The sequence below is a fragment of the Castanea sativa genome, chromosome 5, assembly GCF_040712315.1.
Source record: "Castanea sativa cultivar Marrone di Chiusa Pesio chromosome 5, ASM4071231v1".
In the NCBI taxonomy this organism is placed as follows: domain Eukaryota; kingdom Viridiplantae; phylum Streptophyta; class Magnoliopsida; order Fagales; family Fagaceae; genus Castanea; species Castanea sativa.
This window is the reverse complement of record NC_134017.1, coordinates 25,132,013-25,154,642: the sequence shown is the minus strand read 5'-3', so window position 1 is coordinate 25,154,642 and position 22,630 is coordinate 25,132,013. Positions and strand designations below refer to the sequence as shown.

Below are 22,630 nucleotides of genomic sequence, written 5' to 3'. Positions count from 1 at the left end.
CATGACCTTGTTCGAGGTGAAATCTTCCACCATTCCTCTTATTATCAAGGAAGTGGCTCCTCAGTCCAAGGAAACTGGTCAGAAAGGGGCAGAGAAAAAATCAAAGGAAGCAAAGACCAAGTCCCAAGAGAACCCTCCTGTGAAGGCCAAGACATGAGCAGCTTAGAACCCTCTCTCTTCCGACCTTTTGTTTAAATTCCAGATAGCACCTTTTCATTTCTATATTTTTTATTTTTAATGTAGTCAAGTACATTCTTAATGACAAGTTTAAGATTTTGATTTTTTTACTTCCATACAAATTTCTAGCATTGGGAATGTTTAATTCTTACTCTTACTGCAATTAATGTGCATAATATGAATGACTTAGTGCATAAAGGAACAAGATATGTCTTAACAATGCCTTAAATAGTAACAACAGTATGTTCTTGAGATACTTTCATCTTTTGAACTTATGCCTTCCATAAATAATTTGTATGTTGAAATTATGTTAGACAACAACAAATATTTAAGCATATAGAAGAATACATGAACTTAACATAGCCAAAATTTTTAAACTAAAATTCCCGTGAAACTTGGGCACAAAGTAGCTCACAAACCCTACCTGAATACATGGTTGTGAACTAAATATATCCCAAGTTCTGCTTGATCCTTAGAAAGTTGGATAGAAGCAGTAAATTCTCCAAAGTAAATGATTCGAGGACTAAGTGTAACTATTGGTTCTTTCTTTAATATTTAATGAAAATATCAATTTCTATAAGGTACATGGTCCAAGGAGCCAGGCATGATCAAGTTTTTGTTTGATACTTATTAAAAATGAATTGATATGTTAATTTCCCCAAAGTAGATGATCCGAGGACCAGACGTAACTAAGGTTCTGTTTAACATTTAATAAAAATATCAATTTCTACAAGGTATGTGGTCCGAGGAACCAGACATGACCAAGTTTCTGTTTGATACTTAGGAAAATGAAATAAAATGTTAATTTTTCCAAAGTAGATGATCTGAGGACCAGACGTAACTAAAGTTATGTTTAATACTTAATAAAAATATCAATTTCTACAAGGTATGTGGTTCGAGGAGCCAGACATGACCAAGTTTCTGTTTGATACTTAGAAAAATGAAATAAAATGTTAATTTTTTCAAAGTAGATGATCCGAGGACTAGACGTAACTAAGGTTCTGCTTAACACTTAATAAAAATATCAATTTCTACAAGGTATATGGTCCGAGGAGCCAAGCATGACAAAGTTTCTATTTGATACTTAGGTAAATGAACTAGAAATCTACACAACATCATATTAACTGAAAAATAATGGCAAAAGTACATTTCATTAATAATAATACATTCGTAGGCTATTTACATTCCAGGGATGTTGTACAGCCTTTTCATCTAAGTCTGCAAGATAATATGCCCCTATACTAGCCACTGACGTAATACGATAAAGTTCCTCCCAGTTAGGTCCTAATTTTCCCCATGATGAGTTCTTGGCTGTTCCCATGACTTTTCTTAAGACCAAATCCCCAAGGGCTAATGGCCTTAACTTCACATGGGAATCATATCCTTGTTTAAGGTTTTGTTGATAATAAGCCAACTGAACCATAGCATTCTCTCATCGTTCCTCAACTAGGTCTAAGCCCATTTCCAGTAAGCCGTCATTACTGCTAGGGATGAAGGAACTCGTTTTTAACATTGGAAACCTAGTTTCTAAAGGGATTACAATCTCAGCTCCATAAGCCATAGAGAACTGTGTCTCTTCAGTGGATCTTCAAGGTGTAGTTCGATACGTCCACAAAATGTGCGACAATTCTTCTACCCACCTTCCTTTGGAATCATCTAGCCTTTTCTTCAGTCCACTGACTATAACTTTGTTTACGACCTCAGCTTGCCCATTCCCTTATGGATAAGCTGGAGTGGAATATCTATTCGTGATGCCCAAATCACCACAATATCTTTTGAAGGTTTTACTATCAAACTGCAAACCATCATCTGACATTAGAGTATGAGGGATTCCAAACCTAGTGACAATATTCTTCCAGACAAACTTCTTTGCATCCACATCCCTGATGTTTGACAATGGTTCAACTTCAACTCACTTAGTGAAGTAATCTGTTCTGACAAGCAACCATCTTCTATTCTCTACTGCCTTTGGGAAAGGTCCTACAATGTCCAAGCCCCATTGAGCAAAAGGCCAAGGACTAGACATAGGATTAAGGACACCCCTAGGTTAATGAATGTTGGGAGCATATCTCTGACACTGGTCACACTTTCTTTCATAGTCTTGTGCTTCTCTCTGCATATTGGGCTACCAATATTCCTGGGTAAGATCTCTATGTGCCAAAGACCTTCCTTTTGTGTGACTTCCACAGATCCCTTCATGCAACTCCTCCAAAAGTAACTCCGTTGCTTTAGGATGCACATATAGCAAATATGGTCCTGAAAAGGAGCGTTTGTACAACTTTTGTCTGCCCCAGATTTCTCCTTAGGCAGAACATCACCCCTAAGGAAAGACACTATAGGATCCATCCAACTAGGTCCTACCCTTATATGTTGAACCTGAATGGTGTCAACACTCATTCCACTAGGTTTGAACAAATCCTCAATGAGGATAACTTGAGGTAGAATTTGTGTCGATGACGTTGCAAGGGTAGCCAGGGAATTAGCATGGGTATTCATACTCCTTGAGACATGCACCAAGATAAAAGATTCAAATTTTGATTGTAAATACCTAGCTCAGGTCAAATATTTTTGCATTCTTGGATCTCTAGCCTTCAATGTCCCTTCTACTTGGCCCACAACTAATTGTGAATCCGAGAACATTTGCACTGATTTCCCCCCCATTTTTTGAACCATATCCATTCTGACCAATAAAGCCTCATATTTTGCCTCATTGTTGGTAGCCGAGAATCCCAATCTTAAGGACTTCTCAAACGTAAGCCCCTTTGAAGACATTAGAACTAGTCCCACTCCAGACCCTCTTTGATTCGCTGCTTCATCAACATATACCTTCCACGTCGTAGGCTTCTTGCACGAAATCATGCCAACTGATTTTTCATCCATGGCCAGCCCATTGGCATTATTTTCTAATGAAGGCTTAGCAAACTCCACGACCAAATCAGCAAGCACTTGACCCTTCATGGAGGTGCGAGGCATATACTTAATATCAAAAGCCCCCAAGATGGTGCCCCATTTAGCAATCCTACCCGTATAATCAGTACTTTGAAGTACAGATTTAAGAGGAGATTAAGTTAGAACCACCACTGTATGAGATTGAAAGTAACAGGGAAGTTTACGCGTAGCGTGTACCACTGCTAAGATTGCCTTTTCTAAGGGTAGATAACGCACCTCGGCCTCATGCAAAGACTTGCTCACGTAATAAACTGGTCTCTGTATAGTATCATCAACCCGTATCAGAACCAAACTAACAGCGTGGTGAGCCACCGCAATATATGCAAACAAAACTTCATCAATTTCCAGCCGAGACATAATGGGTGGGCGTGAAAGATATTCCTTAAGCTGTTGAAAAGCTAGTGCGCATTCCTCGGTCCACTCAAATCCCTTCCACTTATTCAGCAGCTGGAAGAAAGGCCTACACCTGTCTGCGGACCATGAAATAAATCGGTTAAGGGAAGCGGTCATCCCTGTCAACCTTTGAACTTCTTTTGGATTCTGAGGAGGTTGTAAGCTATTAATTGCCTTAACCTGAGCAGGATTGACTTCGATTCCTCTGTGTGTTACCATATAACCTAGGAACTTACCAGATTCCACCCCAAAGAAGCACTTGGAAGCATTAAGGCGTAACTTGTACCTTCTTAGCGTGTGAAAAGTATCACTCAAGTCTGATATATGCATAGAAACCATTTTACTCTTCACCACCATGTCATCCACATATACTTCAATTGTTTTTCCCAACTGAGGCTCAAACATTCTGGTCATCATCCTTTGATAGGTAGCTCCTGCATTCTTCAAGCCGAAAGGCATCACCTTATAATGATAATTCCCTGTAAGAGTGACAAAGGCCGTTTTCTCCTGATCCTCCAAAGCCAAGGGTATCTGGTGGTAACCCTGAAAAGCATCCAAAAAACTCATCCGAGGATGCCCCACAGTAGCATCCACCAACTGATCTATGTGAGGCATTGGGAATGAATTTTTTGGACAAGCCTTATTCAAATCTGTAAAGTCTACACAAACTCTCCATTTCTCATTCTTCTTCTTCACTACCATTGTGTGACCCAACCGCTCTGGATAAAACACCTCTTTGATAGCACCAGCCTCTTTGAGCTTAAGCACCTTTTCCTTAACAGCCTCAACATGCTCCTTGGCTGAGCGTCGAGGTGGCTGCCTCTTAGACACCATGGACGGATTGACATTCAAATGGTGACAAATGAAATTTGGATCAACTCTTGGGGCTTTATAAGCATTCCATGCAAATACATCCATATTCCTTTTCAAAAACGCGACTAGCTCCTCCTTTTCCAGAGGTGGCAGCTGAATTCCCACCTAAAAGAATTTCTCAGGATCATCGTTGATAAAAACCTTTTTCAATTCTTCACAAGCATGCTCTTCTACCTCGGCCATGCTAGGGGTAGCCGAGGACATTGATTGCTATGAACCCCCTTTAGTTGAGGCCGATGACTCTTGCCTAGTCTGATGTAGAATTGTAGCCGTTATACACTGTCTATCCATAGATTGACTCCCAATGATTTCCTCGATCAGTCCCCCAGAGGGGAACTTCACCTTGACATGAAGAGTTGAAGAAACAACACCCAGAGCATGCAACTAAGGCCTTGCCAAAATGGCTATGTAGGGAGAATAGGCATCTACCACAATAAAATCTACATCTACAACCTTCGGACCCGATTGCACAGTTAGCCAAATTTGCCCTTTTGGAATGACAGTTTTCCCCTTAAAGCTTATAAGCGATGAATCATAAGCCGTAAGATCCTCGAGCTTTAGGTTGAGCCCCTTAAACAAGTCAAGATACATAATGTCAGCCCCACTACCTTGGTCAACCATTACCCTTTTCACGTCATAGCCCCCTATCCTAAGCGTAACAACCAAAGCATCGTCATGTGGTTGGATAGTCCCAACCTTATCTTCTTCCAAGAAACCTAGGATAGGTGGAGTGTTCCCCTTAATCCTTTTTCAGCTCAGAATGATACTCATTGGCAAGAGTTCGTGACACTGACATCACCCTAGTAGGGCAAGAACCTGTCCTTCCTAGAGCAGTAAAAATAACGTTGATCGTACCTAAAGGAGGCCTTAAAGCATTATTGCCCTGATTTACCGAGCCTGAATGATCTCCCTGCCCATTAGGCCGATATAAGAATTGCTTCAACCTTCCCTCCCTAACTAATTGTTCCAAATGATTCCACAATGTCGTACAATTCTCAGTGGTATGACATCTCTTTTGATGATAATGACAATGAAGGTTCTGATTACGCTTCATGGGGTCCCTTGCCATTTTGTTGGGCCACTTAAAATATGATTCATGACGGATCTTCTCCAATATTTGCTGCATAGGTTCACGAAACACAGTATTCATTGCTTGAGGAGTGGCTGAACCAGATTGCCCAGCGAAATCTCTCCTCTACCTATTGTTATTGTATCTATCCGACCTGAAATCTCTCCTCTCTTGAGAGATAACCTTCGCCTTCGCCTTCCCCTTACTTTGCTGTTGATCTTCCTCAACCCGTTTGTACTTATCAATATGATTCATAAGCTGACGTACACTCCGTACAGGCTTCATAGTCAGAGATTTCCTTAAGTCGTGCTCAATTGGAAGGCCCACCTTCAAAGTTTTAATCGCCACCTCATCAAAATCGTCATCGATTTTATTAAACATCTCCCACTATCTATCAGAATATGTTTGCAAGGTCTCTCCCTCCCTCATGGCCATGGACAATAATGAGTCCAAAGGCCAAGGAACTTTACTGCAGGTGATGAAACGAGACCCAAATGCCCTAGTGAGCTCCATGAAGGAATCTATAGAACCCACCTTTAGGCCATTAAACCATCTCATCGCAACAGGTCCCAAGCTAGAAGGGAAGACTTTACACATAAAAGTTTTATTTTTAGAGTGTACTACCATCCTCTGATTGAAATGACTCACGTGTTCCACAAGATTCGTTTGACCATTATAAATGGTGAACGTGGGCTGAGTGAACCGTCATGGAAGCTTCCCTTTCTCGACCTTATGTGTGAAAGGTGATTGGAGATTTGGTGCAACGCTCTACTCATAGCATCATTTCCCAAGCTCCTAGAAGAAGATTTCTTGCCCTTATAACCACGAAGATCATCCTCCTCATAGGAAAAGTCTCATTAGGAGGAGTTCTTGACTTGGGCCTATAACCACTACCTTGGGAGTCTTCAGAGGAAGGATCAGAAAACGAGGGTGTTCACCGTCGTCTTGCACGATGTAGCTTCTTCTTCAGATGGTCAATCTCTTTCTGCATGGCCTTAGCATCGTCCTCACAAGGGATTTTGCTTCCTCCCCTTGAATGACTCCTAGTGGTATGCCCTGTGTGCACACTGCCCTTCCAATGTCTTTCCCGTTCAAGACGTTGAAAGTGGTCTTCTTGCTAGGACCCCATAGACTCTGCATGGTGTGGACCTGAGCCTGTCATCACGCTATCTGTCTTTCAACACACGAATCCCCACAGACGGTGCCAATTGTAAGTACATAATTTGCACCTAGACCTAACCGTGTGTAGGGTCAGACCCAAATAGCCTTATACAATGAAATTTGTAGAGCATGGGCTTGAAACCTAGGTTTTATGGATATTGGATAACAAGTATGGTGGGCTAGATTGCTAATACATGCATAATGAAATGGTTTTATCACAAAAACTCTCCTTGGACGTTGGCCGAGGACGTCTTGTATTGCTCTTTCTCCTTTCCATAATAAATTACAGTTGAAAGTAATGGGTACAGTGTTTTCTCTTTCTTTTTCCCGATCCCCCCCCCCTTGAATGTCATTCTTTTCCTTTTATAGCATCTTTCTTCTTTCTACCATCCTCTACATATGAACCAGATCACCAATCTAGATACTTGTCTCATCCACCGTCTTCTTGAAGCCCTCAAACAACAGCTGTAACACTGTCCACCACTGCTCAGAAGTCATTTCCCATTAATGCGGCCAGAGAGGTAGGTGTAGAGTCTTTAATGCGGTGGTAGTAGCTTTCTCTAAGATATTTTTTCTTCACTCCTTTCCTGTGCTCATGTGGAACATATCCTCCCTCATCAGATCTTTTAGAAATCCCTTATGTACACCAGGATGTATGGCACCTTTATTTCATGGAGCCGGGGAGATCTCTCTCCTCGGACCATTTCCACCAATTTCTCTCATAACAATTTGCTTGTGGGCCTTTATATCCAGTATAGTCATTATCACTGAGACCTCCTCGGATGAGTTAATATTCTTCGATCAAGCCCAAGGCCCACAAACACACTCTGACTCTTCTGCCCCCACAATTATTATTATTATTATTATTATTATTATTATTATTATTATTATTATTATTATACACACACACACACACACACACACACACAAAAGCATGCATGTGAGATTAAAATTGAATAATCCAAATATCCTAAATAAAATTCAATTTTATAACAACATTCATATCAAAGGTGTTAAAATAGCTAAGATGCTATTTTAGCACTCAAAACACTAAAAAATCTACTACATCAAAGGTGCCAAATTATAATTTTTTAGCACATAGTTACAGTAAATGATTATCTCTAACAGTTTATTGTAGCTAGATGGTAAATACAAAAAAAAAAAAAAACTTTATTTATATGAGAGAGAGAGAGCGATAGAGAGGGGTAAAAAAAAGAATATTTAAAAAAGTAGTAAAATAAGAGTAATTAATTTTGGGAGTATTGTCAAGCGGGGTATTAAAATACTACAATAATAGAGTAAAACCCCGCTTGACAGTTTACTCCCGCTTGACAATACTCCCAAAATTAATTACTCTATTATTAAAATACTTCAATGTAAATGCTAAATCTTATTTTAAGTTGCTAAAACTAATTTTTTAGCACTTTAATGTGAATGCTCTAATAAAATATGAAAAAGTTGAAGTTAGTTATATAGAATTGTATATTGTTGATTATGTGTGCTGTTTTATATGACATAAGTTGTATTTTATATGACATAAGTTGTTGACACGATAAACCATTATAATAGTATTATTAATAAGATTATTAAATTTTAGTTAAGTTTAAATACTTATAATAGTTAAGTCTAAAACTATGTAGTTTTAGAATATTTTTGTTTCATATGATGAAAAAATATATTCTATAAAAAAAAATCCGAATTGTAGGCATATATTACTATGGTGAATGGATTGGATAGAAAAAGCTACAAAAGCTTTGAGAATGAAGGTGAATTCTGTAAGTAAGTCAACACTCTAATCACTTGGTCCACTCTTTATGCAAGATGGACACAGAAAAATTCTAGAAAAAAAAGTCTTGCTTTTACCTTGAGTGCAAGGGAGATAGAACTGCATGAGGGAACTGTAAGGGACTACTAAAGTAAAGAGAGAATATATTTAAGGTACTAATTAATAAATTTGGAGCACTGTATTTCAATTTTATTTTGGATGTTTGTTGTTGAGAGAGAGAATTTGAGCTTGTGCAATTACCAGTTGTATGTTATATTTTGGTCTGTATGGGAAACTTTAATATTAAAAAAATCTTATGACTCACCACCGCACACCTTTGGTGCGATGGTCATACTTGTGAAGTGTGGGAGGTAAGGGTCGGGGTTCAAGTCTCGAAGAGGGTGCTTCACACATATATACACTTAGATTAGGTTAGAGTAGAATTCTATCTTGTATTAAAAAAAAAAAAAAATCTTATGACTCACACACATTGGAGGAATGTGAAATACAAAACGTCTCAAAGAAAGAACCCAGAGAGATTCCATAGCCCACGAATAGAGATTTCAATCTAACTTGTCCTTAATTGAAACTCCTACACGAGAAAGAGACAAATAATGCATATATATCCCAAACTTTCATCTATTGTCTTTTTTTCTTTTTTTTTGATATTTGATTTTAAATATTACTTGGGATCTTCTTCCACTTGAGAATTTTAGATCATTGCCTAAATGGTTTAGGGGTTGAGCCAGCCCTGTAACAATATAGAATATAGGTTATGAATATTTCATTTTTACTAGACAAAAATTGGCTTATATTAGGGAAAAATTAATTAACAAAAGAAAGCTAGAGGAATAATTCTAACAAACAATTGGAGGAGTTGGAAATTTAATGAATGGGAATTTTTTTTCCCAAAAGATTAAAAAGAAAAGAAAAGAAAGAACCAGTCACCATGCACCAAAAAAAGAAAAGAAAAGAAGGGACAAAAAAACTTGTTCAAAAGGTGTGACATTGTGATAGTGATGACTGATAAGTCAGGGAAATGTATTAATTCCGTTTTGGACCGCATTTTGGTTTGTTCAATGGAACGAAATAGTGATAACTGATAAGTTAGGACATTTTAATTTTTTTTTATATCCACAACATTTTCATAATAATTTCACAAGAAGTTATATATGATAAGTTGTTATTTGTTCTAATTTGATCTCACTATTGAAATTACTTTTTTATCCACTAGTACTAGTAACAACCAATAATAAAAAAACAATTAGGATTTGTTACGAAATTTGTTGTGAAAATGTCAAGTTTCAAGTCCAATTGTTTCGGAAATTACCCCATGAACCGTGTACCAACAACAACTTCCATCACTTCTACGGCTTCCCGCATTGAGGGGTTTCTCAAAAATTTAAAAGCTCCATATCTCAAAAAGTTTTCTGCAAATGCAATGGCGTCTTCGAGGAAATGGGCTCGTATCATATCTCTTATTGCTTCTTGGATATATTTCCTTTTGATTATCTTTCAAATTCCACTCTTCAGGTAAACCGCAATAGTACTTTACGATTTTTCTTTAAATTAGCAGTATTAGAATGATGGAGGGATTTCAAATAACCATTAAAAAAAAAAATCCTTGTTTCAGGATTTTTTTTTTTCTCCTGTTAAGTATTTCCAATTTTCCATGGCTTATTATTATTATTATTTTCATTTTGAATAAACCTATCATTTGTATAATGAATATATAGAAACTAAACTTTTCCTATTCCCCAAAATTTAAATATTATTTTGCTTAATGAAATTTTATCTATTGGTTTTCCTTTCATAATTCTCAATTGTTTCTCGTAAGTTGTGATCAATTCGAAAAGAAAAGAAAGAGAAAAATTTCTGGTAGATATACACGAAAACTAATCTAGTAAATGCCCTTCTATTTTATCTTATTTATTAATAAAAAATAAAAATTTCCCATTTGGTAATGTGGTTTCAAACCCATTTTTCAAAATACATAATTTTTAAATTTCACCTATTTTTTTAGGTATATCTTTTTCAAAAAATCATATTTTCAAAAAAATTGAAAAATAAACTGTGGTAAATGCTCCCTATGTAAGGTATTAAGTGAAAAAATGAACTAACAACTAATATATTCTTTCTGTTTGATATACAGGATCCCATGTAGAAGTGGAATATGTAGGACACCTATACAAGTGACATGTTCACAATTGATTGCAAGTGAACTCCTTCCTACAATTGTGGTGAAGGCTCTACTATATCCAGGGGCAATTGCAAATGCTTTGTTTAAGAACAAAACCATCCCAAGTTATAACAACTTGCTCGAGTTATATAATTTGACGAATATGAAGGCAGCTCTTGCGACATCTGATCTCCATCGCATAGAGGTTAGTATATTCAAACTATTCTTTCATGACTACCCATCCTTTGAAAGGGAAAGTGTGAGAATCAGTCTAAACTACATGGAGAAGAGTATATAGAGGGATTGTGTTTGTTACAAGCAAACTGTTTTATACAAAAATTATGTAAAGTGAAACGCAATACTTGGTGTGAATTGTGAAATTTCACGAGCCATTGAGTTTTTGAATGCAAGTTGTACCTTAAGCCATTTGGCAAAGGGCTCGTCTACTTGGGTGTTACACATCTTTGCTCTCCAAACTCCGTGTCTCTCAAGGGTTGTGGGCAGGGACGGAGCCAGGATTTTAAATTAAGGGAGGCGACTTTGACCTCTAGTTTGGCAGCATCTTAGTCGTGGAGGTTTTTTTTTTTAGTTTTTAATGTGTGCATTTGTTAGGTAAAGACAAAATTATTCTATTTAAAACTTTTTAAAGGGCAGTTGTTTATTTGAGTAAAATTGGTTAATTAGACTTAATATTTTTTAGCTTTGCTATTGGTGATTTTTATTGTTGCACAAATGTTTTTGGGCTAGTATATGTTGTTTTAGATTTTAGATCTATAAATTTTTTTTAATGGCCTTTAAAATGAGAAAAGTGCTAGAAGTATATTGATAATATAGTGAGTAATTATTGATAAGTAAAAAAGCGATGCAAGTAATAAACCCAGATAGGAACCAATAAGAATTTGTACGTTTATAAAAATATTGTAAATAAGTTTGTATCTTTAACGTTACTCTAAAAAAATTCAATAATATTGTTAAAGGGGTAAAATGTAATTTTATAGAACAAAATTGTTAAAATTAATGCATATATATATAAATTTTTTTTTTTTAAATTAGGGGGGGCCACTGCCCCCCTTGGTCAATGAATGCCTCCGTCCCTGGTTGTGGGCCATGCATCCACGGGGCGGAAGTTGGCAACAAGTATTTCCCTGTATAAAAAAGAGGGTTTAAAAAAAAAAAAAATCAAAGTTGGATAGATCTAGAAAAGAGGATTTGAGATAAGGAAAAAATGAGGTAAATTTACATTTCAAATCATATACTTGAAATCTTGAACTGAAAAAAGAGTCCAAAAAAGTAAAGAGAGTAAAAAAGTACTAAAACTCATGAGTTCAAAAGTAATAAATTAAAATTCAATTTCAAAAAGTAACAAATTAAATCTTCATTTCATATTAAATTTTAAACCTAATGCTAAGATTTTATTTATAATTTTTTTTTTCAAAATTAGGGTTTAATTTATTAGTTTTGAAATTATAGAATTTAAATTGTTATTTTTTGAAACTTTAGGTTTTAATTTGGTATGTTTTGAAACTTATGGTTTAATTATGTTACCGTCCTAAACTATAAGATCTAAAATGCAATTTACCTAAGAGCTTATTTCCATGTCAACTTTCAATATTCGAGGCAAATACATTTCGTTAGTCATATATTTTAATTAACCATATGTGAAAATATAGATGATAAAATGTCAATTTGTTTTTGGAATTCTTACAATGCTACCATTATATATATATATATATATATATATATATATATATATTGTAAGGACACAATTCAAGTTCCCAAACTACGACTGGGAGAAAAATGGGCTTGAAAGGCCTTTCTTTACAATGAATTTGTAGAGGATGGGCTTGTAATTTAGATTTCAAGGATGGTTTAGACAATTACAAAAAGAACGGGCTTTGGGCCCAATAGAACAGAACAAAGAATCGTTTGCAAAGAGTCGAGAAATCGTCCTCGGATTGTGTCCGAGGATGGTTTCTAATGATATTTCTCAAGTTTGGATACAAGTGTTGATTATCATTTACTATTGGCTCTATCTCTTTTACTCTAGAAAAGTCCTCCTCTTCTTCGTATGCCTGCCTTCCTCCTCCTTTATATCCTTTCCTTTCCCTTCATCACCTTCATACCTTCCACTTTCCACTTTTTTGGATCCCTTCCACTTCTTCCCAATCCCCCGGGATTAGGGATCAAGTTCCAAGCTCGATCCTTCCATCTATACGTGTCCCATCCTTTTAATGTATGGGCGGTGGTAGCGGCTTTATTTTTAGACATTCCACCGTTCTTTTCTTTTCCGTACCGTGCATCCCAATAATTGTAGGACTCATTATAATATAACCCAGGGATACCAAACTTCTCTTTCTATGTCCTCGGCCTTGAAACCCGAGGACAAATCTACTCCTCGGACGTGTTTGGATATGTAAATAGTCCACGACCATTTTGATGTCTTCGGATTTTGGGTTTCCAGCCCAAAATACTTCGTTGGGCCATCCTTCATATACTATTGGGCCCAATACCCCTACATATATATATATATATATATATATATATATATATATATATATATATAATGGTAGCATTGTAAGAATTCCAAAAACAAATTGACATTTTATCATCTATTTTATATATATATATATATATATATATATATATATATATATATTTGTATGTACGTATGTATGTAAAAAGTAGTGGAGTCTCAGTCTTTAGCATGACAATTTTAGCTCCTTCTTACAAGACATCTCAAAAACCCCACAAAAAAGTAGCGTGGTAGATTGAATTTAAGACCTTCAAATTTGTGTTATGCTCCAATCAATGAGTCCACCACCCAAGTACCTTTTTGAGGCTGTTTACAATATCACCATTGGACTTTCACTTGTGTGTAGTTAGTAGATTTTTTATTTGAATAATTGGTCATGTTGACTTTAATTTTGTAGAAAATTAAACCTTTTCCTAATATTTTCCTTCTAACAAATACACATGGTTTTTTTCTACATAATTAAGAATTTTGAAATGCCATTCCTATCCTATACAAATTATGGGATTAATTTATTACATAACTGAAGTGTAGGAGATTAATTATTCGAACCGAAAGTCCTAGGACTAAATTGATTATTATTTTTATTTATATTTTTTATACTTCAATTTTGTACTCACATTAAAGTCCAAGAATGGTATTTGTAAAAACCCCAAAAAAATTTAGGACCTACATGAACATAAAAATTGAAGACCAACAGCATATTTAAGCCTTTTGTTTCTTTTCTTTCATGCAGCCTCTCAACCATTCTCAGATATTTCTAGAAAAGGAGTTCATATGATACAAAACATTTAGATGTCCTAATAAAAAGAAATTACAAGTTTTCCTGAAAAACATTTTTCAATATAATGTAGACCAAATATTTTGCTAGTAAGAAGATTATCATAATGTGTTGGACGGTATGAAATGCATTAGCAACGATATTGAAAAAAGAAGTGCTACTAAACAAAACAATCTGAATTGTACAAATTAGAAAACTACAATTTCCTCACTTTGGCTTGCACCAGCTTCTTGCAGGGAGTTACCTATCGGTTGCAGGAGCAATTTTAGGTCTCATAAAACCACGAAGGTTGAGCCTCTTCGGAACACTTCTTATTCAATGGGGCCTTGTTGGGGAAGCCATCACGAGAAAATCTGCTGACAGATATCGCATGGAAGCCATTTATATCTACCCAACAATGTTGATAGCTTTGGTTTTTGCCTTCTTGTCTATAAGAAAGGATGTTAGAAAGATAGTTCGAAGCTACAAAGATAAGAGACATGCAAATTATTCATGCAGCCATTTAAAAGCCAAAAAGGTATGAAACATTGTGTTAAAGAAAGTAACTTTTCATTTTTCCAAAAAAAAAAAAAAGAGACTAACTGTAGTTTAAATGATTCATGTATACGTGGGAGACAATTTGATATGTAGCAGCAAAATAGAGATGATTTTTCATTTTTTTTTATTATATTTTTTGAACAAAAAAAAAGATTATTTTATTTTATTTTTTATCCCTTCCGAATGGTATTGTGAATAAAGAACTTGTGGAACTTATTATGAGCTGTAGATTCCTGTTGCTGTTTCCAATTACACACTTTTCTCATGGAGGTAATTTTACTTTTTTGGAAATTCCCTAAAACAAAAATTGGCCCAAAATTAGTATATTTTCGACTAACTCTACTCTACTCTTCCTCACTCTCTCTCCTCCCCCTCAATCCAAACAGGTTATAAATTCCATTTTTGACTTTTGACTTTGGTTTGAGGGTTTTTTCTTTTTTAATTTATAATTGATAAGATTTGAGGGTTTTTTTTACTTAAGTGTGAAAGGCAAGTATTTTTGTTATAAACGAGGTAATTCGATATTCATGAGTCACCAATGAATACATATTGAAGTTTCATATTCCATTTCTTACTTCACAATGGAACTTGTTACTTTTTTGAAATCCATGAATCAAATGATATTTTTGTTCACTTTTTTGGGATCCACAAATCAAATGATACTTTTGTTCCAAATTTGGCCTCTTCTTCTCCCTCTGAATTAAACATTTTCTTGCCATAATGGCTTAGTTCTTCCTATAAGTATTAATGATAAAAGTCAGATCCTAGATATAGAAACTTAAGAAGGTAGATTCCCTTCTCCATTAAAAAAAATGATATTATTGAGGATATGACACATAAATAGAGAATTAAGCAAAGTTTGCCTGATGTAAAGGCAATCAAGAAAGCTATGTAAGTGAATATATAACCTTAAAAAAGGGCCAATCCAACCAATCATGCTTGCAAATGGAAAGAACCGCTGGTTTATCTTGATACGTACAGGGGTGGAGCTATAACTTTTTGTTTGGGGGACCAAATTATGGTACTAATACATTAATCAATAGCCAATCCCCCTTCCCCTGTGTGTGTGTGTGTTTATCAAATAAAAAAAATAGCCAAGATAAACCTTCACACACATGCGCAAACACACAGACATATAAGCCTTAATATTTTGATACTAGAGTAGGTCATAATTTATAAATATATTGTATACAAAACTATCAATTTTGACATATGCATATTCGTGAGATAACTTTTTAAGAGAACTTTTTATCTTTTGAATTCCACTAAGTATACAAAAGTTGTTTAGTTTGATATTGTATATGGACAAAAATTGAATTTGAGAAAACAAAAACTACTTTGTCTTTATAACTACTAGACTAATTGAAAAATTATATTATTTTTTAAGAGCATTGTAAGGGCTAGATTTGGCTCTCGAGCCCGAACGACTGTAGGACCTAGGCCCAAACAGCCCAACACAATGAATTTGTCATAGAGTGGGCTCCAAAACTAGGCTTTTATGGGTGAGATAGCGCTTACCACAGGTCAAGAATAACAAAGAGACAAGGAAAAATAGAAAGCAATCACAATATTGAGAAGGATGATTCTCCTTAGATAAGTCCGAGGAGCCTTGTTCTTGGATATATCCCTATGGGATATATGTACAATTACAGTTCTAGGTGCTACAATGTTTTTCACTGCTACTTCTCCAATCCCCTCTCTCCGGGGGACCTTCTACCTTATATAGACCCTTTTAGATGATTCTGGCCTTCCATTTGTTGATCACGCAAGCCACCACTCAAGTACTAGTCCCATCAACCACCTTCCCTATACTCTTGTGAGATGTGGCAACCAAGGCAACATTGTTCAAAGGTCTTCTCCACATAAATGTAGCCAGGAGCTTTGGTAGGATGCATTGAATGTGGTGGCAGCCTCCAGCTCTTCAATCACGTCAGTGCTAGTCCCCTTTCTAAAGCTCTTTCTGCACAATAACGCCTCCTTTAATGACGTGATCATAGAATCTGAGGACGTGGACTCCTCGGCGCAGTAACTGCCCTTATCAACCATGCTATGACACGTGGCATAACTGCTTTACTTGGAATTCTAGTACCCCACAATAGCCCCTCAAAATTCCCATTGGTTTCCTCCCATCCGAGGAGAGAAATGGGGTTTTGACTTTTAGGTGACATGTGTCTCTGACTCCCATGCGTGAGAATGTTGTTTCACATGTCTTGTAACTGTACTTGATGCTTCAAAGTCCGCAACGCTTCATTAAATGCTCCAGGCGATGTCTTGTTCCCTGCATCCAATGGTGAGATGGAGATCCTATTGTTGACATTTTTCCTCGAATTTTGGGCGGGATAACTCCCCCCCAAAGCTCGTCTCCTATATAAGGTGCCTGGAGAGTTCATTTCACTCACTTTGCAAATCTTTGAACTCTCCAGGCTTCCCACAATCCCAAGCTTCCAAGATTTCTCAACTCTTCCCATTCCCAAGAAGTTCTTGAGGCGTACTCCTCTCTTATTTTTGTAATTTTTTCATCTCTAAGCTATTTTCTCCTCGGCCAGTCTCCTCGGCCTTCTATTTTCTTCCTCCTTTTCTTAGGCACCTCCTTCGCCTCTCTCTTTAGTCTGTTTAGATAGGTAGATTCAAACACCTCGTAGATTCCCCCACGGGTATGGAGCGATTTAGGGCCAAATACCACATCCCCCTAGGAGTTTCCCTGCGATATTGTGCTCCGGAGCAGTGGCACACCGATAAGCAAGAGGGGGAGGTGGTCATTTCCATGATCGCCTTCATAGAAGGAGGAATGACTCTCCCCATGGGTAGCGTGACTAGGGATTACTTACTTGCCCATAGGCTATCCCCACACTAATGCGCGCCCAACCTATTTAGGGTTCTAGGCAGTGTAGACGCCCTCAATGCACATATGGGTCTGAACCTCACCTGGCACAACATCTTCTGGATGTATAAGTGCCATTTACTTGGTGGCTCTGGGTATTACCTTAAATCCAAATCCTCAACTGTTAGGCTTGTATCGTGTCTTCTCAAGTCCAATAAGGGCGTGAAGGGCGACTACTTGATCACTTCTGGGGAATGACACGACGGTCTTCACTACTCGACCCAGGAGAGGGAGCCAGGCGAGGTGTCTTAGGTTTAGGTCCCTCGTCGTGAGACTTAGTTTTGTGATCCCCCATCCCCCCCCCCCCCAATTTTTTTTTTTTGACTTAGTCATCTTTCTGATTGCAGTTTACCTTCTCAGTTGTGTTTGTAGATAAGAGATACATGGCCCTCAACATCAGATTCGTTAACACCGACAATCTCAATAGGTGGCTCAGGTCCAAGGTGTTCGTGAGCAAAGACAGACAATTAAGGGATATCCATCTCATTCTTGACTTCCAGCCCCTGTCCGATTCCTTTTAGAAGGTTGGCAACGCAATCTGAGTGGGCAATCCTTGGCTCAATCACATAGAAGTCACTGCGCCAGGTTTTCTAGCCTAAGAAGACATGGTGCAAGTTTTCCGACCTCGTCCATGTGCTCCCCTAGGAACAATGATTCCAAGAGAATAGATTGCCTCCTCTCATCTGTCACTCGAGGAGGAAATCGACCAGTTCCATCTCGAGGAGGAAAAGGAAGAGGCGGGAGATCCTGTCATCCACCTCTCGGACGAAGAGGACGAGTTGGACAAAACCTCAGGCATTCATGCCCCTAGCCTCGTAATTGTGCACATTGACAGTAGTTTAGAGGAAGAGGAAGAAATGGCCCTGAACAAGAGGAAGACTTTAAAGGACCTCCTTGCAGATTAGGCTAAGGGTAGACTTCCAGTGACAAAGTGGCGCCCCAACCCTTTCCTGCTCTCCCCCCTCCTTCCCCTCCTCCAAGCAGCTTGCTCCCTATACCCAACCTAAAGAAGAAGAGAAAGGAGAAATATGAGACCAGGGAGGGGGAGGTGAGTCGATAAAAGGAGCCAAAGCAGTAGAAAGTGGCCAAGGGCTAGACGTGGGCTTCCTCTGTCGATAGCAGGGAAGAGTGGGAAGTGGTGGAGGTGTGCCACCAAAACCCCCCCTAGGCTCCTCGGCTAGAGTTAGATGGGGCTGCCATTCCTTGAAATTCCTCCATCAGAGAGTTCCGGAAACGGCACGCCCATTACCTAGCCGAAGCCCTGGAGCGGCGCGTCCTTTTGCCTAAGGACATGACTACCTTAAAAAGAAAGAGATTGTAGGAGCTTTTCCTATCCCTGAAGAGGGATCTTGCCTTGGTAAATTCCTCCGATTTTTTCACTTTTGGTTATCTTTTTTCCATTTTTTCTTTCCTTTGAGTAACATGCTTGTTTGTCGCCTTTGTGCCGGCCATCCAAGAGGTGTTTACCACCGAGGAGTGGATGAACGATGCTCAAAACGAGGCTAAGGCCGAGGAAAACCTTCGAGACGATGCTGACAAGGGCCTGGGAACGGCTGAGCAGAAAATCTAAGACCTTAGCTTGAAGCTGACAGAGGAGGAGAGGGAGAGACGAAGCACTAAGGCCGGGCTTAAAAATGCTGAAGCCCAGGCTGAGGAGCAATGCAAGAAGCTCCGTTACACTGAAATAAAGTGAGCTACGACCCAGCAGGAAGTCTTAGATCTGAAGGCGGAGCTGGCCAAGGCTAAGGAAGCAGGCTGGACCATTAAGGAGACTACGGAGGCCTCAGCACAAGCCTTCTACAACCTTGTGGCAGAGGAGACCTAGATTCGCCTAGCAGAGGAGCTCGCTAAGGTTTACAGGGACTACTGCCAGATGGTATGGACAGAAGTCCTGAATGTGGCAGGAGTCCCAACTACCTCGGAGTGGAGGAAGCCCAAGAATGTGTGGTATCCCCCAAATATCCGTGCATTTCCAGCTACCCTTCCACCTTCAACTGCCTTTGAGCCTACTCCCTTCGAGCAACTCTCTGCCAACCAGAGCTCCCTCCCTCCCCCTAAGGCCTTCACAAGGCTTGAATAGACTGGTGACCAAGGCCAAGGGGCTGAGGGGGCCCAGAGCAAAGGGGCTGGCCAGGGTGTTCCTCGGCCAAGAAAGAAGGGCAAGGGCAAGGGCAAGGGGATTGAGTCCCTATCAGAGGTCAAGGGACCAAAAGCTACCCTCAAGCTTAAGGATGTTAAGGCCATGTCCAAGGAAGATCCCCCCTCCCAAAGCCAAGGATGCCGAGGCTAAGTCCAAGGAAGATCCCCCTCTCAAGGCCAAGGCATAGTTTTTAGGATCCCTCTGTTTCCTTCCTTATTGTAATTAAGATTATTTTGTTCAACTTTTCTTTTCTTTTCTTTCTTCTTGGTAATCTGCCTGTAGATGTAATGCAACTATTCATTTATCTAACGAAAAGACTTTAAATTTTTATTTTGTGTATGTCCCTTTTTGTTTGCCATATTTATATTTGGCTAGCTATAGCCCTTACTTTACCATTTGCTGAGGTTTTTAGGTAAATAATGCCTCTGCATGTGAACTTCCTTGTTTTCACAATAATAAATGCCGAAGACTTTGTTGTTTACTTAGACAAGATAGGGCCATGTAAGTGATGAGAAAAAATGACTAAGTGTCAGTACTGGAAGCTGTGTAATTAACAGGGGAGGCCTGAGTCCTCAGAAGCAAACAGAATACTTAGTAGGGAACGAGCGTCTCACCTTAAAAGCACCTTAGTGTACCCTTAGAGCAGCTTTGCTAAGGTCCAGGGTGGCCCTTGCTTTTATGTGATGATGCGCACGTTGGGGTACTGCCTTTTGTAGATTGACTAAGTATTAATTTCCTTAGGGCAAGTAATTTGAGTGTTCACATAAGAAGTGGAGAGTGTTAATTTATTCATGACATGGGGTGTAAGGGGTCAAGCATAACCAAATCTCTATTTTAACACTTAGAAAATTTAGTTAAGATGTTAATTTACCCAAGGCATGGCCGAGGTTCTGTTTAACACTTAAAATATTCAATCATGATTTCCCAATGTTTTAGAATTTCCTATTGCAGAAATGATGCACTTAGCAGCAAAATCTCCATCCTAGCCTTAACCTCTTCGCATTGCTTTCACTATTTGATCCCCTGTGCTGATATTTTCTCTGATGAGTAATTGCATAGCATTCCTCTCCTTCCAATTCCATACACGGTACACAGTAGGACTAAACCCCAATTTACACCAAAGAGTACACAAAGACCTCTCATTCCAATGCTCTACTGCCCAACCAACAAGAATATCCCAATTATTATCCAAGCTCTCATGGCAACAAAAGCTTCTTTCACAGATTCTTTTTGACAAATGAACATTTAAAGACGAGATGGTCCCTCCTCTCAATACACAAATCTGCAAAGTACACAAGCAGGGTCTCCCCCATTTCTCCCCATTAAGCTGATCTTTCTTTCATTGCTAACCAACATATAAATTCATGTTTAGGGATTGATTTTGAAAACCAAATCACCTTCGACCAGTATACACCGGACTTTGACATGATCTTAAGACCTAGCATGACTTGTGACCATGCTTTATCCTTTATCACTCTTGCACAGTTGCACCAATTTGGCATTTATGGAATTAGTTGCATCATAGATTGCAAAATGACTATAACTTGGGTACAGAAAGCCATTAGGATGACAACTGTTATACTGCAAGGAAATACTAGATCCATCATCCACCTTGAATTTAATAAAAGCCTCACTAGCTCTCTTAGCCTTAATATTTTCCTCCAGTCACGAGCAATCTTGTGGAGATCACTTCACCAACCATAAACTCCTTTCTTTGATCAAATGTGATCTAACCCAAGCAATTTTCATAGAGGTGAAAGGCATAACTATGGATTAACAAATTATTTTACTGCATTTCTTTTGGTTGAACTGATTTAATCCCTCCCCCCGCCCCTTCAAATATAACGATTTTCACCTTCCTGAGCACCTGGTGTGGTCACTGCTATGCCTAAACATGTAGATATGGAATTTTTTTTCCTTTTTTTTTTTTTTCTGATAAGTATAGTGTTAGGCTAGGCTTATTAATAGTTGAAAAAGCACCAAACATGTGGTACTATAATGTAGTATGGACAACCCTAAATTCGGGTTAAGCATTAGGTAATTTTCACCCAATAAAATAATGTTGTAGGATACACATTTCACTACAACCAATAGAACACTCATTTCTATCCTTTGTAACTAAGTTAAAATAAAATATTTTATTTTCCCTAGTATGAAGCTATTGCTGCATAATGGGTTATGTGAAAACAAAAAGAAAGCAATATAAGTCCAAGGACTCACCTAATCACGTGCATTGAACATGACCCTTGGACACATATTGCTTACTTTTTACTGTCACATGAGGTGAGAAACATTAAGAGAAAACTCTTACCTAAGTAACCATAAAGTGGGCATCGAACTGAAAGCAAATTACAAGAAAGCCAACAATATCAATTTCGGTTTGGAACACCCATTTAGCTTTGGAGTGTCAAAATTTCATCTGAAACGTTACACAATATGAGGTCACCTGCACTAAAAATTTCGGCCATTCCAACCGAAATGAAACATACTCAACAAACCATTACTTTTACTACTAACCCATCAATGCAAATAGAATTTAAAGGTTCATCTCCTTCTATGACAACCTCTTGAAAACTATAAATATTTATAATTTATAATTTATGTTAAAAGATATAAAAATACTATGTTCACAATATTTTTACAACACTTTCATAGCAAAACCTACATGTCAAATTGTTAATTGTTGTTAATAATTGGCAAAAAAGTAATTTTATTGTAAAATTCAAATAAAAAACTTGTATCCTGCCAACTAGGATTTTTGGTAAAAATGTTGTACACGTTTGTGTGTGTATATACGTAAGCTTTTGCGCAGAAAAACTTGTCACATCATGGGCCTGAGCCCAAATAAATGTGATTTTGGTCCCAACTCCCAACAACTTGTTAAACAACTTTCATGTTAACTACTAGCCCTTTCGGCCGAAGCACATCCACCTTTAGGGTTTAGCTCCACCAGTCACATTGCATGTGCCTTCCTCAAAATTTACCTTTTTTCAATTTTTCATAGATGTGTCTAAGGTAAATTTTGCTACAATTTTAGGTAGTTTAGGTTCTCTTATTTTTATTATAATTTTTTAGGCCTTATTGATTTAGGTTTACCAACAATGATTATAGACTAGTGGTACTTATAGTGGGTGGATGCTCTGGAGTGTGAGGCTGTGAGCTAATTCCCTCATATGGTTTATTGAATGATTTTTT

General features: G+C 37.8%; 2 protein-coding genes across 2 annotated transcripts; one reads left to right on the top strand and one right to left on the bottom strand.

Annotated features, from left to right (window-relative positions):
- Positions 1-5,131: 5,131 nt before the first annotated feature.
- On the bottom strand, positions 5,132-5,842 carry LOC142634975 (uncharacterized). Its single transcript, XM_075809201.1, has 2 exons — positions 5,645-5,842; positions 5,132-5,512 (listed from the first exon to the last, which is right to left on the bottom strand). The coding sequence occupies exons 1-2, from the start codon at positions 5,840-5,842 to the stop codon at positions 5,132-5,134; spliced, it is 579 nt and encodes a 192-aa protein (XP_075665316.1).
- Positions 5,843-9,681: 3,839 nt separating this feature from the next.
- LOC142634974 (uncharacterized) lies at positions 9,682-14,688 on the top strand. The gene is made up of 4 exons (XM_075809200.1): positions 9,682-9,920; positions 10,540-10,771; positions 14,104-14,394; positions 14,644-14,688. Exons 1-4 carry the CDS (start codon positions 9,682-9,684, stop codon positions 14,686-14,688), a joined length of 807 nt encoding a protein of 268 aa, XP_075665315.1.
- The last annotated feature ends 7,942 nt before the right edge of the window (positions 14,689-22,630 follow it).